Source organism: Nesoenas mayeri, assembly GCF_963082525.1.
Source record: "Nesoenas mayeri genome assembly, chromosome: 2".
NCBI classification, from domain to species: domain Eukaryota; kingdom Metazoa; phylum Chordata; class Aves; order Columbiformes; family Columbidae; genus Nesoenas; species Nesoenas mayeri.
The window spans coordinates 99,494,685-99,513,165 of NC_137543.1; the positions used below are offsets into that span (position 1 = coordinate 99,494,685).

The window sequence follows — 18,481 nt, forward strand, 5'->3', positions numbered from 1 at the left end:
TAATGCCCCTGGCACTCAGCATGCTGATTCCAATAAGATTTATTAGCTCTGTTGCTGTTTTGGAGAGAGGGTAGCTCATGACCAGTTGGGTAGATACAATTATTCCTTTTTCCAAATCAGAAAGTTGATTATAATCAAGTAGCTTTGCCTAAGCTAAATGAGAGCATGCCTGAGATGACTTCTGGTAGCAGTTGTTATTTTAGTTTCTGGTTTTTTGTGAGAATGGTGGAAAATCTGTAAGGCACCAGGATACTTACTACCTGAAAACATGCAGTAATTTACTAAAATCAATGTTTCACTTGCAGAAAAAAAAAGTTAAGAAGCATCTTAAATGATGACAAGTGTGATATCTTCCTTTTTGAAAGAAATGTCTCTTCTGCCTTTGAATTTGAAAATATTCATTAAGGCAGGTATCTGAAAGTTGTAGGTCTAAAAGTTTATTCATGTGGACCTTGACTTGCAGGAGAAATGGGCTGACAGGAATGGTCTAAAGGTCTGCAAAAGCAAATGCTGCATCCGATTTCTGGGATGGAGTAACCCCATTCAACAGTGCAGGAGGGAACACTGGTTTCTTTTTAAGCAGCTTTGCAGAAAAGCACCTGGGGGTAGAGGCAGATGGTTCTTGCAGACAGCAAGTGGAACCCAGTTCAGTAGTGTGCCCTTGTGATAAGGAGCACAGACAGCACACAGGGCTGTTGCAGAAAGCATGTAGCCAGCAGGTTGAGGGAAGGGATGATTACACCCCAGTCAGCACTTGTGAGCCCGCCTCAGGAGGGCTGTGTCCAGCTTTGGGCTCCCTGGTGCCAAACAGGTGTGGACATAGCAGACTGAGTCCAGGGCAGGGCCACCAGGATGGCCAGGGGGCTGGAGCACAGGGTGTAGGAGAGGAGACAGAGGGAGCTGGGCTTATTCAGCTTCAATGGATAAAGGGGATGGTACTGCAGTCTGCAACTACCACATGGGAGAGCACAGGGAAGGCAGGGCCAGGCTCTACTTGGAGGGTGCACAGTGAGAGGGTGGAAGGCAACAGGCACAAGGTGCCACTAGGGAAATTGCAATTACACATTAGGGGAAGAAAAGCTTAGCTGTGACAGCGGTCTCAGAAATGGGACCTGGAACAGCTGTGGCATCCGTGTTGTTGGAGGTGTTCAGAACTCAGCTGGCAGGACCCCAAGCAACCTGCTCCATGTTGGCCCTGTTCCAAGGGGCAGCTTAAACCAGATGATCTCCAGAGACGAAGAGAATGGCAATATTATATAACTTGCCCTGCTTTTTCATCTGACCTTGTTTACTGGACTGCACTTGGTCACAGACTTGCCACTTCACTTTTATTTCTGATCTAAGTTTTAGACAGCTGGGCTAAAAGGAAAAAAAATATCCCCTACACCACCTATCTTTTTGAAGGATTGTCATTCATTGGGGGAGCATGACAAGTCCTACTGATTTGTAGTTTATTTTAAAAGCAGCTTTAGTATTTTGTTTCCCTTTTAAAGCTTGTTATTCTTAGAATGAAGCTGATGTTTTTCAAGACTGGTGTGACATGTAACAAAAAATAATTTCCAGCAGAGTTAGCATTAGGAGAAGAAATCATGTCCTGAGGATACAAATTTTGAACTTCTATTTGAGTATGACAGCGTTTGGGCAATGTAATGAATCTGCCACACAATAATATTTTCACTGTGTCAGACCTATGTGTGTTGCTGGTTGAAATAATAAACTTTCAAAGGGAGTAGGATTTTTTTTTTTTTTTTTTTTTTTAATTTGCCTGCACTCAAACTGGTGTGCTTTCACCTCTGCCAGCAACTAAGCACTTGCTCCTACCCCCCTCAGTGGCAGAGGGAGGAGAATTGGAAAAACAAACTCTGCAACACCATAAACCTCCTGGGTTAGGATGAAAACAGTTTAACAGGATTAGGGAAGAGATAAGCAACAATTAAAAAATAATACACAAAGCAAGGAAGGCACAATGCAACTGTTCCCCACCTGCTGATGCCCAGCCTGCTCCTAAACAGCAACCCCACCAGCCTGGCTGGGTCCTCCAGTTATACACTGAGTGTGACATCAGGTGGTAGTGAATATGCCTTTGTCTGGTCTTGGTCAGCTCTGTCCTGGTTGTGTCCCCTCCCAGCTTCCTGGGAAAATTAACTCTATCCCAGCTGAAACCAGGACATAGACTTACAGTAAATTAACATCCAACCCACCATTCAAGAAGAACAAGGTTGATAAGTATTCTTGGAATTTGTCATTGTTTATATTTGAAGTGTTATATGTATACCACCAGGTTTGCCCATTATTACAGTGACGGGCTAGCAGAAACCTTTCAGGACCATGATCCTAAGAAGTGTTCATACTACAATTATTCAGTAAAAAGCGTTAAGTGGGTCTCTGGTGATTTTTCTGGCTATTTTAAAACTATGGGCAGTGCTTCTAAACAATTATCATTTTATCTTAAGTTTCCTCTGGCTAAGGAAAATAAGCTGATAAAGCGCTTAAGAATTGCTTTGTAAACCTTTGAGGCAAAAGACACTGACTATTATGGTATTGTTCAAAAACCAGCAAAGTGAGTATGTAGAGCTGCACTACTGAGGAATTGTCTAGCTGTAGGAATATACTAAAATGAAATCTTAATATTGAAGGTAACAAAGAGAAGTAGGCTTAGCGACTAGTCAAATTTAAAGGGAAAAAAAAAAAAAAAGAAAAACAACAACAAAAAAACCCAACAAAAACAACCCACAGTCATCCTGTTGATACTTTCCAGTTTTATTCTGCTGCCATAAAATAGTCACACAGAAGAGCTGAAGTGGAACGGATCATGCTCTGCATTCAAATATTTTTGATAACATTTAAACAAATCTACTCCAAACAGTTCCCAGTTCTTTATTTGCAGGGAATAAATTAAACACAAAAGAAAAAACACATACATGCCTGAAATAAATTTTAGCATCGGTATTAAAAAAAAGTTGGGGAACATTAAAGAATGAAGTCTCAGAACCAGCCTGATGTTATACATTTCAAATGAATGTAAGTTAAAATGGAACATACTTTTTTTATTCACTCCTTGAACTTAAGTGTAGCACAACACAGTTTAAGTGCCTTGGCACCAAAATAATATACAAATAATTAACAGACAAGGCCATTGCTAAATTTATCATTTGTTATCCTTTTTTAATGCTATAAGAAGTGTGCAGCAGCTAAAGCCCAAAGTGACAGTATTTGTTCAGGTCCATCTCTGTTCTCTAGAATATGGCATTTATCTGCCAGCAAAGTTGTAGATAGACTTAAAACCCCAAGGACAAATTAACAGGATGGAAGCATATGTCTAAAATCAAGCATGTTCACACAACCTTTGGACTGCAGAAATCGATGCCGAGCGCAACTTCCCAGACAGTTCCTACCTAGAATGGGATGTGTTTACATACGTTGTCATTAAGCTGACTGGAGTTTTGACCAAGGTCAGCTGAAGCAGCCATTGAATATAATGTTTTGGGCTTGTAGTAATAAGCTTTTCTCCCCCACCTTCAGAAGCTCTTCTCCTAATAATTTTGTCATATATGATAAATTGGGAAAGAAACGTATGCAGCTCTCAATCTTTCATAGCTTTGCAATATATGAAATTAATGAAGTGCAAATGATTACCAAAAGCAAAATCTGATGTCTGATTATCTTTTATCATCAGAGGATTTTGTCTTGCTTCTTATAGCTTTTAAATTACAATTTAATACTTGGAAATACTTTAAAACTGTACATATTAGCCTTTATGTAGAAGAAAATTATGAACAGTTACACTTTTCCTATTAAGTCATATAATTCAGCTTTAAGAAGCAGAACAGAATATATATCTGAAAAACATCTAGTTATATAAAAATCTTCACCTTGTAAATTAGAGATTAAATAAAGGTATTTAACAATATCATAGCTACTCTAAAACCAAAATATTAGGTAGGATTTTTCGTAAGTTTGCTTGGTTTTTTTTTGTTTTTCCAAGGATATAGCTTTATGGAAATAAGAACTGTAACTAAAAAAGAAAAAGTTTACTGTGTCATTCTTAAATGAAGATATTAAAAAAAAAAGAAAAGGCTATGCATGAGAATGAGGGAGGAAAACAATAAGTACTTGCTTTCCTTCCAGATATCATGAGGTGTATGCAGTAAAGTTATAGGGAAGATGTAGGGGAAGAGATCTAAAAGCTGGTTTTTATTTTTTTTTTCATTAAGACTTCTAGTGGAACAGTACCACACCAGATATCTTGGTTGTGTCTGTCTTATTTCTACTGAAAAATATTTTATTCCCTGTCCCATGGAAAAGCCATTAGAGAGATGCTTAGCCCTTACTGAGTTACTCCCTCGAGTTCTTTTTAATAATATTTTAATAATAAAAGGAAAAAAAAGCCTCCAAGTGAAAGTGCAAGCTACCTTGTTTCAGCCCTTCATAAAAGTTAATATTTTTCCTCATTCATCTTCACTTATTTTTTAAATATAAAAGCTGAATGAGCTGTTAGGAACTTACAGTCCTTCACCCCCGCTGTGTGCTCATATCGGTAGATAGTTCCTCTACTCAGCCCACATGAATTTGGAAGTTTGTTTTCAAAATAATCATAGAAATATAGTATCAGAAGCACTAAGCAAATCTAAACTTAGCCTATTATTGTAACAAGAATTTTTCTGAATAAGTAGCAGAGAGAATATTTCAAAGTTTTTTAAAGTAATGTAAAAGTTAATTTTTCAAGTTTTTCTTAGCTACAATAACCTTTCTATGATTGCACTGTAAACTGTTCCAGCAGTCTGATTTAAAGGAACAAACTCGATATTCCAAAGCCCTCTTAGTGGAGGCTAAGAATATGAAAAATATTCTAGAAAAGGTTATTGATTGCAAGTGGAAAGAGTGATAGTTGAGTTCCTTCCTACAATAACTCTAGAATTTGTCTAGGCTATTCAGGCTTTTGGGAGCAAGTTTGAACTCCTATGAGCATAATCAACCTGAGAATCACAGTTAGTGGAAAATTCCCATCATCATTACTAACTGCCAGCATTTTTAATGCTGTATATTAACTTAGTTTTGTTTTAATTTGACCTCCTGAAATGAAGGTTTACAAGAGTATGACTTGAGCCATAAAGAAGAGGACTCTCAACACTAAATTCCACTAGTTAAGCTGTAGCCAGGGTCTCCAATGTCATTCTTACTAGTAACACCATAGCTGGAAAAAAAACCTCAACAATACGTGTCATCAGGGTTTAAAAGAAGGGTAGGGCAGAAAGAGGGAAAAGGAAGATGAAGATTTTATCTTCAGGTACCATATACTACTATTTAAGTACCACTTAGGAAAAAGGCAGCAAATAGGAAACATGAAGATAGTTTTACCCACAGAAAACAATTAAAAATATATCTATAAACACAAAATTTCAGAACTTAAAATGCTGCTATTTTGCTTGCTTCTCGAACTCCGCTCAAGTAAGCTCCTGTAACGGTCTGAGGAAAGTGCCTATTTGTGGCCTGTATTGGGGAAAAAAAAAAAAAGGTGAATTGTTTCTTAAACTATTAGAACAGATAGAAGTTCAGTTTATAAGATCAGTTTTGATTTCCTTCAGCATATACCAACATTTTTCAAAGCCATGGAAAACTTGGAAAGATATTAGGGGGAAATACTTACGATTTTTAGCAACTTCAAAATTTGTAAGCAAGTCAGCTAGCAAAATTAGTAGTCTGTTTTGCCATCTGTGCTTTAGTGGAGCAGGTAAGTTCCAGTATAGAATGCAGCTATACCATCAGCAGCATGCATTTGTTATGTTACCCACCAGTGGAGTCACAGAAAGATAATCTGACTAAAACCACAAGTGGATTGTATAGTCTTGTCATGTTCTGCACTTAATGGTTATGCAGTTCACTCCTGACCTGAAATATCTGGCAGACTTTCCATGCCCAATACTAATATGAATAAAGACGGTTCTGTGTCAGAATCAAGAAACATTAGCATATTTGTGGAAAAAAATATTTACATGCTACCTGTAGATTAGAATCATAGCATCATTTCAGTTGGAAGAGACCTTCAGCATCATTGAGTCCAACCATAACCTAACCCTAGCACTAAACCATGGTGTTGCTTAGCAAAGGACAATCTTTTAAACGAAATAGTTCCCCAATAATGTTAGTCAACAGTAACAAAGATACTTACCTCACCAGCAAAAAAAATTTTTCCTTGTATGTCTTCAGCTATAATGTCATAAGCTTCACCACTGCCCCCTGTTTTTACAAAACTGTATGCCATCTGGAGCCAAGGGTCTTTGCTCCATCGAGTAACAAAAAACTTCACTGGGTCGGGAACCTCCTGCATAATCAAAACAAAAGTTACGTGCTGCAAAGAAAAGCTCATATTTGCATAGCTTTTTCTCATAAAGAGTTTCGTGTAATCTTTATGTAGTATTGTTATGATACACATTAGATCACATTACAGAATTAAATTCCAATTTTCTTTATTGTACTACTAATGGCAAAGATGATTTTGTTGCTAGACTTGCCTGATGTCTGAAACATCACAGTTGCACTGTTTTGAATGCAACAAATCTGGCTATTGTAATATACCTAAAAATAGACATGAGAAAAAAAATTCTTCAAAATACATATTTACTCTTGCAAACAGGTAAAATACCATTATCAACATCATACAGCATGTTTGTATGTATGATGTAAGCACTTTCTGTCTTGGTAAGGCATGGTGCTTTGCTACTTCTGACTTGTTAAATCCCAAAATGTAATCTTCATTTTGGAGATAATTTTATTTCAAGAACATGGAGAAATAACATGACTTGTTTAAGACCAGAAAATGAGCTGCCTTGAAAACTAGGTTCAGGGACAAAACAAAAACAAGAATGTCAGAGCTGTCTGTAGGTAAGCCATGGCAGTAATACTGTGTATTCTCTGTCACATTGCAGCTTGCAAATCTCACACAATTCTACCAAAAAGAGTCTGGATAACAGTTGTATGAAGGTGTCAATTACAACTGTGTCTTACTCTTGAGGGGCTTGTGACAAGGAAACAGAAGCATCCCTGGTTGCCTCTTGCACAAAGCTGGTATCAACACATAGGCTGTTCCCTTCAGGTAGCACATAAGAGACTAAAGCTCAAGCAATGAAGACAATGGCCAGCCATGTATGGCAAGTTTCATGGACATCCCAGAAGAAGTTTTCATACATCCCTAGCAGTGATTTTGTCTTTGAAAATCCAGCTGCATTGTGGACAGGTGACTGAAATTCACAATTGCCATAAATCACGAAGACAGACATGAAAAATCACCCTCCTAGACTAGAGTGGCACCAAAACCAAAGACCCATTTGCTATTTCAATGTTCTCATGACATCAAGATAGCAGGTATGTGGACTTACATTGCATGTGATTCTGGTAACTGTAAAGCCATTATCAAAAGTATGTTCTCTAGGAAAAGTTGTACTTTCAGATGTCAAAGTTTTTCCAAAATCATTAATCCTAACATCTGAACCATCAGTAAAACCTGAGAATTCACCCAAGAACATTAACACAAGCATTCCTTGGGATCTAGCCACTCTAATTAATTTAACTAGGGCATTACTGTCTGTAGAGTGGGATGCAAATAACATTGCTAAGTGATTGCTGCTTGCTCCAGATTTCTCTGGTTTTCCTATTTTTATCCAAATGATGAACTGGGAGAAGAAAAAAAGGTAGAATTTTTTTTAAAGTTAAGATGTAAGGCCCTTGATAGATCATTTTGCTTATATCTCATCCTAGGACAGCTCAGGAAGGGTTGTTTCTTACTAGAAAAGTAAGGGATTTGTTTGGTTTGGTTTAGTGGTGGTGGTGTAATTTCAGTTGCTTTTTACATGGAGGGAGGGGGAATCACAATCAAATTCATCTAGCTTAAACCTTTTATGATGTATTGGAAGCAGTGATGACCCCATCACCCCCGCCCCCCCCAAAAAAAAAATTGGAAAAAGTGACAGCTAAATAAGAAGCATATTTGTGTTACCTATCTAAAGTACTGGCTTTAATTAATTTTCCTTTCTAAAAGCACTTAAAAAGATAATAGTTCATTTCTCTTTTTAAATTCATTACCGCTTTCCTTCAGACAAATCTAAGATACTTCAATTCACATTCTTCACACAAGAGACCAAATGTTTTTTATAGTATCTCAAAGGAAACATACTCCCTCAAACTGACACAAAAAGAGTTTAAAATGTCAAAGGTTTTCCTATACATCATGACGTAATACAGTCAAAAGCTTTTCCTCTGTTGGCAAGTTAATTAATCTCTTAAGAGTCTTCTCTTACCTGCTCCTTAAACAGCTCTCGAAGTACAGTCATACACTGTTGCACTACTTGTTTATCATCTAAATTCTTAATGGTTGTCACAGCATCTCCAGTGACCACTGACATTAAAATGCTTTCTTTGCTCTAAAAACAAGACATTAACATAGGCGATTACTTTGAAATTATTAGGTTATTAAATATTTTTGAAGAGTCCCTTTTAACTGGTATTGACAGATTTTCAGCTGCAAAGCCCTGTTTGTTCTAGAGGAAAGTGGGTTTGATTCCTTAGAATAAAGGGTGTATATTCTACAGCGTTTATGCTCAAGTTACTAACATACTCTGATATCTTGTTCACAGGGCAGTGTTATGGTCAGTCTCTTTTACAAGTTGCTGAATTAACTGCAAACTTCCTATCTATACCTATATATAAGGGCTACACCAAAACAACTGACAATTACAGTATTATTGTTCGTGACAGAATTCTTAAGCTCCAGTTTCGTAGCAAAATTCTACCAATTTTAAAAGGTGGTAACAAAGAGAAGCTATTAATATTTAAATACTAGTTAGATATGTTTTGCATTAGGCCAATACTAAATTCTTAGCAGCAGATTTTGGCCCAAGAAATGAATGCTCAGTTCTACTGATGTTTCTTTCCACTTCAAGAAATCTGCAACCATGCAGAAGTTTCAAAGATGAAGTGGTGACTACAGAATAGCACATGGGTTTTCAACTCCTTTAAAGAACTCTCCCTCTCGTTTATATAAAGCAATTCTTCTCTTATTAAACTTGATAGCTAGTTAAGAGTAGCTATCAAGCAAATTAAGAATTCTATCTAGTGTCTCTGGACAGCACCAGCACACTGAACCTCATGTAGAATGAGCTTAAGAGTACTGAAGAGAAAACTTCTTTACAGGAAGTCATATACAGGTCAAAACAGAGCATGATCTTCATGGGATGGTTTCCTTTTAGAGTAAGCCATACAGTTACAAAATAGCCTTTTAATTGCTGCCAAGTAGTAAGAAGGAGTTGTTGTAAAAGCATGAAAAGGTAAGATATAAATGTGTAATGTGTCTGCTTGGAACTGGCAGGGAAGAGAAATATGATGTCAAAGCACTGGTTTGAATTTGTTTTGAAATCCGTGAGTTTGAGACTGACCCTTATAGACCTCAGTTTCATACAAAATCTACTGTTTGTCTTTCCTTCTGCCACTCCACATAATGGCTTGCACTAGCCTGGGTAACTAAGTGTTAATAAGCCAGCAAGATCTTTTAAACAGCATTTTTAACTGATTCAAATAAAACAGAAGTCTCCTAAACTGGAAGGGACTAGTAAACATTTTCCCATATTAGTATATATAGAGTCAGGTATTAACTTGTTTTCAAGATCATTTGAGAATAAAAACATTAACTTGCTTGTATTTTTTTTTTTTTAATCCAAACACAGGAAAACATTCCCATTTATTGCAATGAAGTATCAATCAGATTTTTCTTGAAAAATAACACTGCTCCCATTTGTTTTAACAGTTGCAGGGGTGAACAGAAGACAACTTTCATAGTATAGTAATTATTGCACCTAGATTCCAAAGTGAATTTCTGAAAGGCTAACAGAAAATACAGCTAGCATATGATACCTCTGGATCCATGTCATAGAAAACACTAAAGAGTCCACGTTGGCTGGAACTGGGTGGAACATGACCAAAAAAATCAGCTCCTTGAATTTTACTGTCCCAAAATCTATTAGGAAACTGTAAAGCAATCTAGAGAGAGAGAGAGAGAGATAGAATTAAAACACTTCATACTACAAAACTCATAGCTGGATATGGTATATGATGTTGTTCTAATTCTTTTTCCCTTTTCCAGTCCATTAAAGACACACAGTTCTATTAATATGAGAGAGTCTCAATGAAGAATATATGGGCCTGTTTTCCAAGGGAGACAGGGAAGGAGAAAAAAAAACCACTAGTCTCACAAATTGCATATGCACAGACAATTTCAAATTCACAATGAAATTCACTGTGGAAAATGCTCAAGAAATTCAGCAGAATTTTTTACAAACCTAATGTAAAATTTAGTGATCACCATCCTGTGTGGGGCGTTTCTGAATTTTGCCTTTAAATTTAGACATTGTTGTAATCCTGTTTCTGTCATTTTTTCTGTTAATGTTTTGTTCTAAGCACACATCTTACTAGCGTTCTTTTCAGGAGAGGCTATCTTTTTGCACTGGGAAAGGGTAGGAGATTTTACACTGGTCAAATACACAACTTTCAATATGCTTCTGAAATAGTTTATATATTTATTAGGTTGAAAGGACCCAGAATAAGAACATTATTTGAATTTTGGAAGATCTAAGACCATCATGAAGGCTTGCTTAAAGTTAGACACAAAACGTTTAAGCTGTGAAGTGATTCTGCAAACAATACCTTTAAAAAACCCTTTAGGACAGGAAATGTAAGACACAGGTAAATATATGAGATCCGTGACAGCATTTTGCTCTTCTGGCCTACTGTATACAAGTAAAACCAAATGCATAATAAATCCTGATAAATACACAGCAAAAGCCACATGGACCAAGCATCCAGTGTTTCTATGAAAAGAAAATTAAGTATAACCAGAAATTACTTACCTTCTCAATGACTCCTGCTCCCAAACTATTAATGGCTTTAATTTTTTTTTCTGACAGTGGAGGATTAAACTGAATGGCATTTTTCTGAAGAAGGGCCAGTGGTACAGTCACTAATACCTGAAAGAAATAATTACAGTCACTACAGTAGCAAAAGCTGAATACTGCACTTAAGGCTTACAGCATCCTCTTAATTATCTTGGATTATTCTTGTAGTATGCAGCATAATACTCACCAGACATCTCTAGATTAGTGTCTGGTTTTACTCCCCATTAAAGGGAAACACATGCCTTACAGTTCACTAGTTTTAATTTGCAGTCTGTTGAATTGCTTGTATCAGCGTGGGTAACCATGCTACCAATTTACCTCCTGTAAATTATAGTCAATGGCACTCAGATTAACAAAACTTTTTGAAAGGAGAGAAGATGCTCGTTGTTTTGGTTTGTTTCTTGTTCCTTCACAAATCCCTTCTTTTTAAAATATGCTCAGTAACACTGTTGATGTCAATCCAATCTTGATCGAGTTTAGGTATAATTTTAAAAATTACTAAAAGCTAAATAACACAGCATGAAGCTGGTAGGGATACATGAAATAAGGGAGACTGAGAAATAAGGGTAGTCAAGTGCTGCACACCAAATTTTAACAGGGCAGATTCACATGAAAAATGGGGTAAAGTTGAGCAGGGAATGGAACAAGAAAACGTAACTGTCACTTCAAAGACCAAATAAAAATCTATTTGCTTCACAGTATTAATAGTGCCTTTATAGTACTTAATTCTTCAAATCAGATAGTACTCAAAACTCAAGCATGCTCAATGAAAAACAACCGAATATGGGTCATTAGAATATATGAGTTTTCATCTTTGGGTGGGGATAAATTAGACTAAATAGTCTTCTGAAGGAAAAAAATAAAACACACCAAACAAAAAAACACCACCAACAAAACCAAAAAGACATATACTGCAGTCAATATTTTCTTGTGTTCCCAAAATCCTTAATCTTGAAGCATATTAGGTACCTTTTGTGTTGTCCACACTGTTCCATCTGCAGTGGTGATCTGTACTTCCTCACCAGAATAGTCAATACTCTGTACCTATTGAAAGACAAGTTGAAGAAGATTATACTACAAAATCTACATATGCAATGCAAATTCAGACAAGAATAGATAACATAGCACCAGTCTGCAAACTGGAAATTGAAGAACACTCATTTTCCAGAGAAATATTGGGGAAAAAAAAAATAGCCTCCATGGAAGCTAAAAAGAAAAATTCTAACATACAAGCTCATCATTTCACAATATTTATCACAGTACCACATTATGTTTGGGATTGGAAGGGACCTCAAAAGATCATCCAGTCCAATTCCCCTGCTGGAGCAGGAACGCCTAGGTGAGGTCGCACAGGAACGTGTCCAGGCGGGTTTTGAATGTCTCCAGAGAAGGAGACTCCACAACCTCCCTGGGCAGCCTGGTCCAGTGCTCTGTCACCCATATTTATGTACTGATAGTCCTCAAAGAGGATTTCCAGAAATTCTGAAATTGTCCTCTCTTTTCTTAAAGACAAGTCGAAACAATCACAGGTACAGATTTGCCTGGTCCCAAAGGTATGATATACCTATACCCAAAGATATGATTGGGTGCTTCAAAGCAATCCAAGACAGGCACCACACCAACATTTTCCAGACTCACTGGGAAATTCAGCCGGATGTCCAGCCCTTCTGCCAATTTATCAATCACAGTAGAATATCCCACAGTTAGAAGAGTGTGATCTCCAGCAAACTGGGCAAAAAATTCATTGTGGTCCCATGAGCGTGCAGATACCTGTGAACAGAACACAACTAGCTGTCTCTACTGGTGAGGTGAAAGTCCCGCACTTTAGAAGAAGCCACCCTAATTCCCTTCACAACTGAAAAAAAATTGTGTCACCGGAACGTATGGCAACATGGACAAATGCAAACGGCTTATTTACCTAAGGCCACTATACAACATAGAAATTGCTGGATTAAGAAATGTCATAATATGGGTTGGTCACTAGCAGGTAATTTATAGTTCTGCTTGGTAGAGAAAACAAGGAAAGTAGTACAGAAATTCAGGTGGATTGCAGTGTGTTCATTTCAGTTTTCTGTCTCTAGCAAAGGAATCAGATTTTGCAGCCTTAAGATTTCAACTAAAAATGGAAATGTTTTATTTCCCAACATGAAGGGGAAAATAAGATACAAAAATACCTCAGTGGAACTTTGCTGTCACTTTGGAGGTTCTTCCATTATATTTTTCACTGACCTTCTCCCGCCACCCCTGCAAACCCATAGTTGGAACAATAGTGATATTTGCATTAAGCAGTCACCACTTAGCAGTGAAAAATCTGAGGCCATTCTCAAGCTGTCATGTTCTTATGTGCTTCTCAGTTCAGATGTGCATCTGCACATGTCACTCAGCTGTCCCACTGCCATAGTACAATTGACCTCAAACACCTTTAACCCAAGCAACAGGACTAAGTAAATAACGCACTGCAAACAACATCATACTTTGATATTTCCTGAACCTGCTTGGTTAAAATTGAAGTCGCGAGGAAAGCCAAGTATCACATAGTCAACAGAATACCTAGGAGTGGTGAAATGGGGCCACCGTCAGGGTGTTGGAACACTTCAGAAGTTAAATGCATTTATTCTCAAGATACCTAGCAAGGTAGAGAAATACCTCAGTTTTTAAACACAGAACTGAGAAGCAGAAGTCACACACAACATCTGGGGAAGAGGAACTCTCCTGTGAATCCTACTACCCAGCATCTCAGCAAAAAATGCCCTGCTCCACTCTACCATCTACTCTCAACTTCTGCGTTAAAGAGGATGTTGCTAGAAGCATGTCATGAACTCCCATCAGGTTACCTAAGGAAGTGCTATAGTCTGTCTACAGCACAGGTTAGCGATGTAGGAACAGTTTAGGGATGGCTGAGTCTTCCTTTGGGGCCATGGGATGGATCAGATGACTTCTCAATGTTACTTCCAACCCTGCTCAACCACTTCAGGACACAGCTGTCAAAACTCACCTGAGAGAGATTGCTGCCACAAGCATACTCCAAATTACTGAGATGGAACTGTAGTACTTTTTCTTCCAGCTCACTGAACTGGATACCAGACTCCTGAATAAAGGCTTTATAGATCTCTTGTATTTTTTCTGTGAAAGAACATGTTTAAAATAAGAATACATCACAATTCGTCAGAAGTCCTACTGTATTTCAATATGCGATTCTCTGCATCACAAAATTTTCAAGCTTATTGCTAAATTGCACCAAGATGTTTTTCTTCTTACCAAAAAAAAAAAAAAAAAAAAAAAAACCCACAAAACAAAACAAAAAGAAACAAACACAAAAAGCCTGAGAAATTTGATCCAGAGTTCACTGAAGACTAAAAAGTTGCTAATTCTGTCTTAGAGAATCCATGCTGAAAAGATCTGGGAGGCAGGCATTTCTGAGCTAGTTTATTTTTTGTTGTTGAATGTGTTTGCATGCTCTAAGTGTGGAGGGAGGTATTACCAATGGAGATGGAACTGTTCTTACCAACAGAAGGCTTTGATCAGGCTCTTTTTTTAGACAGATGAGTAAAAAAGTGTAAGAGTTATGGCCAGCTATGGCCTGCTTCAGCAAGAAGCAAGTCTTTTGAACTGCTAGTGACACTAGTTACACTGAATAAGCTACCTCATGAAAACAAGATACTACATCAGAAGTCATACAGTATTATAAAAGCCTTGAAATTAGGCATACTTAAAAGTTACAAGTGATATTTTGGTCTGTGTGTATACAGCAGTCAATCTTCCTTTGTCTTCCCCAGAGCCAGCTTATCACTGTTGGATGTAAGGTCAGATGTACAGCCAGAGACTTCCAAAAATGTCTGATGTAAAAGCCAATTTAATATAAAACTCTATGAACACAACCAACATCTTTACTTCGTGAATACCTCTCCCACTTACCACCAAGAGGAACATCTTGATGTTGGGTTTTATCTTTTCTCCACTCAGAGACGACATCTAGGATGGCATTGAAATGAAAGTCCATACGTTTATCAATAGTGGGATCTGTTATCCTTCCACCTTCCTGGATCAAGTCACATCTCTCCCCTAGTTTGTGCATTTTAATGCCAAGCTTAAGAAAAAGACATTTTATTGATTTTTAAGTATAGAAAAACTACGGTGCCTAGTCTGCTCAAAGTTATTGAAAGTAATGCCAATCCCTCAGATTTAAGTGATGCCACTTAAACATCCAGGACTTTAAATAATTGGTCAGATTAACTCAAACTTTCATCCTCCTAAAACTGGAATACCAACAACCCTTCTATCTGTTAATTGTCCACAAACTGTTGTTCCCCACTCTTCCTTCCTTTTTTCTATTGCAGATTCCCAGAAACCTCCAACTTTCCTGTCAGGTCAGGGACCAGTACAGAGATGTTGCATCTGGTAATCAAACACAATGAACCAGTCTCCTTCGTTTCTACCTCACCTTGTTCTCTAAATCACCTTTAGAATCAGTTCTTTTGTACAATTTTCTGGTACATGATGCCCAAACAGTTCCCTGCATTCAGGAACTGACAGGGTGTCGCTTGCAAGTTACCACCCAGATCATTAACCAACAAGCAAAGAAAGAAGTTACTTGGAATGAAACCTGGGGTCTTGCTCTGCCTCTCCAACTTTTATCAAACACACAACAGAGCTAAGTCAGAATAAAAACGTTTTTATGTTCTACAGAGTCAGTCTAGAGACCATAGCACAAATAAAGTGCTAAATTCTTCCTAGGGCATTGTCACTTAGGGTGCACTCCAGGGATTTTCACACATCATGACGTCCCTCTAGGCTGTTGGTCACTACTGCAGATCCCAAGATACAGTTGTACTTCAAACCAAAGTTGACATTAAATGACTAGAAATGTATAGGCACCCAGTGTGTGTTCAGAAGTCATTGCTCTTCACCTCACAACTAAAACACTATTTTAAAAACAAAAAAAAACCAAAAAACCCATGACACTATAGGTCAGGGGTGTCACTCATTTTCACTGGGGGCCATATCAGCCTGGCAGTTGCCTTCAAAGGGCCAAATGTAACTACTCCTACATTTGTACCGTCCTAAAATTACGCTAAGCAGTTAAAAGAGCATGCACTGGATTTGCATGCCTCTCTGAAAAAATCCATACTCAAGTTCCACTTAGAGAAATTCAGCTTCCTACCCAAAATAACCCAAGCCAATCTCAATCAACAAACACGAAAAAAAAACAGCCAACCAACCAACCAAAACTGAACTGCAGTGTGTTTGCATCTGTAGTTGTTATACATATTCATCTTAACTTCTCAACAACTGAACTAGAAATGTAGAGGCTGAGCAAAGGAAAGTCTGTCATAGAACTGCGTATTACAAAAACGCGACAATAGCCTTCCAGATTAAAGCCTTTCTCAGCTCTAAGGAAATCTGCTGAGAACCTTTTACATTACTATATGCAGAAAGGGGGGAAAAATTGGTTTCCTCTGGTACCAAAGCTGGAGCCACCTTGCTTTTCTTTACATAATGTGCCCAAAACCATTCTATGGCCCTCCTCTGTGCTCAGCTGTTATCCAAGATATAATAGCAACACAGAGTTTACTTCAACATAGAACAGTGTTTTAATTGTGCCATGAAGAGGACTCCCACCCACACCCAGTCACCCAACCCTGGCTTAAATGACAATTTCTCACTAGTGACAATGTATGACCACTGCAGAGAACCCACTTGCTCACACATTAGTGCCACTGGGTTGTTGACACATCCATTGACGATTTGTGCACCTCTCCCAACAGTGACTCCTTTGAATGTCTTATCATCCCACACGCGGCCACCAATTCTGTCTTTAGCTTCTAAGATAATGACCTGTGACACAATGCAGCTTAGTAAATTTTAAGATTTGATTATATTAAATGTATCTGTTAAGTTCAAGAGCAAAGGGGAAAACAAAACATAAAAAACCAAACAGTCCAGCAGTGCTAATGATCTTAGCACTTTATTTTTGTTTGTGGATATAGTTAATTTACGCATTTAAATTGTTTTTTAGAGTAACTCTTTGGAATATACACATATAAAATAATTGTTACTTTAACAAACAACTTCAACAAAAATAAGCCTTCTTTTTAAAAAAGCTACGGAAGATGTGCCAGGGGAGGTTCAGGTTGGACATGAGGAAAAGGTTCTTTACCCAGAGGGGGTGGAGCACTGGAACAGGCTCCCCAGGGAGGTGTCACGGCCCCAAGCCTGACAGTGTTCAAGAAGAGACTGGACAACACCCTCAGACACATGGTGTGAACTGTGGGGTTGTCCTGTGCAGGGACAGGAGTTGGACTCGATGATCCTTGTGGGTCCTTCCAACTCAGGACATTCTATGATTCCATTCAGGAAATCTCAAAATTGGAGTTTAAGGCACATTGCAGGCTATTAAACACAATGATCTGGGTTCAGTGTCCATCTGAGGAACTCCATACACCTTTTGGAGAAATGTATTCCTGAGGTATTCAAAGAAAAGCCCATTCTTATGTATTTCCACCATTCATACATACCTCTTTCAGCATCTACTACTTGTCACAGACAGACCTAGAATACTGGACCAGATGGATGTCTATGTTTACCCTTACTTATATTATCCTTTTATTTTTAGAGGAAGTCATTTTAGAGAAACTCCATCTCTCCTTAACAGTAGAAAGCAACGGAGTGTATATAAAAATATAATATAAAAATATAAATATAATATAATATAATATTTATAATATAAATATAAATATAAATATAAAAATATATTTTAAAAAAGGTCCTGCCAGTTGATATTTATGTATTTTAATGCAGGACAGCTTTCCACAGGACTTGATATACAAAGAGGCTACACTGCAATTTGCTATTTAGCAACCAAACAATGAGACAATGGGACTATAGGATTCAGGTTTTCTTATAAATAATACACATATGAATGTATAAACATGCAAAATTTTAGTGTCAGATGCTCGTTTATTTCCTTAAACACCAGCCCTGCAAACACTTCATGCGTAAAGAGTCCTATAGATTTTCATAAGAATATTCTGATGTGTAAAATTATGTCAACATGTAAATATTGTGAGATTACACTTTCAATCAGTGATAAATATGAGGGGAAACGGGAAATACATGTGGTTTGCTTGTTTTTAATAAGCAACAAGTCCAGTAAATGCAGAAAGGAAAGAAAATTTTACCTCATTTAAAAAAACGTCATCATCTACAGTCCCATTATTTGGACATGAACATCCATGTCCCCCCCCATCCTTCCTACCCAAGTCTACATAAAATATTCACTGGATGCTTTGTTGAATTTTAGATACAAATAAAACCCCAGATTTTACAAATTTATTAGGATGCCCTATACATAAACGTTTGTAACAATTATGTATTTTTTTTCATTTTCATGAAGAACACTTTCAAAGCAGAGGAAGTCTGACTTTAAGTGATGTTTTTTACCTTAATTCCAAAGTTGTGCAGTTGTCGAGCTGCTGCTAATCCTGCTGCACCAGCCCCAACAATAATGACAGATTTCTAAAAAATAATAAAATATTTAAATC

The 18,481-nt window shown here is 37.5% G+C and overlaps 1 protein-coding gene across 3 annotated transcripts in view; it reads right to left on the reverse strand.

Moving 5' to 3' along the window:
* Nucleotides 1-2,341: 2,341 nt before the first annotated feature.
* KDM1B (lysine demethylase 1B) overlaps nt 2,342-18,481 on the reverse strand; it is a 29,085-nt gene continuing 12,945 nt past the window's right edge. For 2 of the 3 annotated variants that reach the window (XM_080338780.1, XM_080338781.1), the window contains 11 exons: nt 18,381-18,455; nt 16,638-16,775; nt 14,856-15,027; nt 13,936-14,063; nt 12,579-12,710; nt 11,910-11,984; nt 10,896-11,012; nt 9,904-10,029; nt 8,295-8,417; nt 6,170-6,322; nt 2,342-5,490 (listed from right to left, as the gene is read on the reverse strand). In XM_080338780.1, the coding sequence (XP_080194906.1) occupies nt 5,407-5,490; nt 6,170-6,322; nt 8,295-8,417; nt 9,904-10,029; nt 10,896-11,012; nt 11,910-11,984; nt 12,579-12,710; nt 13,936-14,063; nt 14,856-15,027; nt 16,638-16,775; nt 18,381-18,455 (1,323 nt within the window). In that variant the 3' untranslated portion in view covers nt 2,342-5,406. The remainder of the gene's footprint in view (nt 5,491-6,169; nt 6,323-8,294; nt 8,418-9,903; nt 10,030-10,895; nt 11,013-11,909; nt 11,985-12,578; nt 12,711-13,935; nt 14,064-14,855; nt 15,028-16,637; nt 16,776-18,380; nt 18,456-18,481) is intronic. The other variant, XM_080338782.1, reaches the window with a different exon arrangement.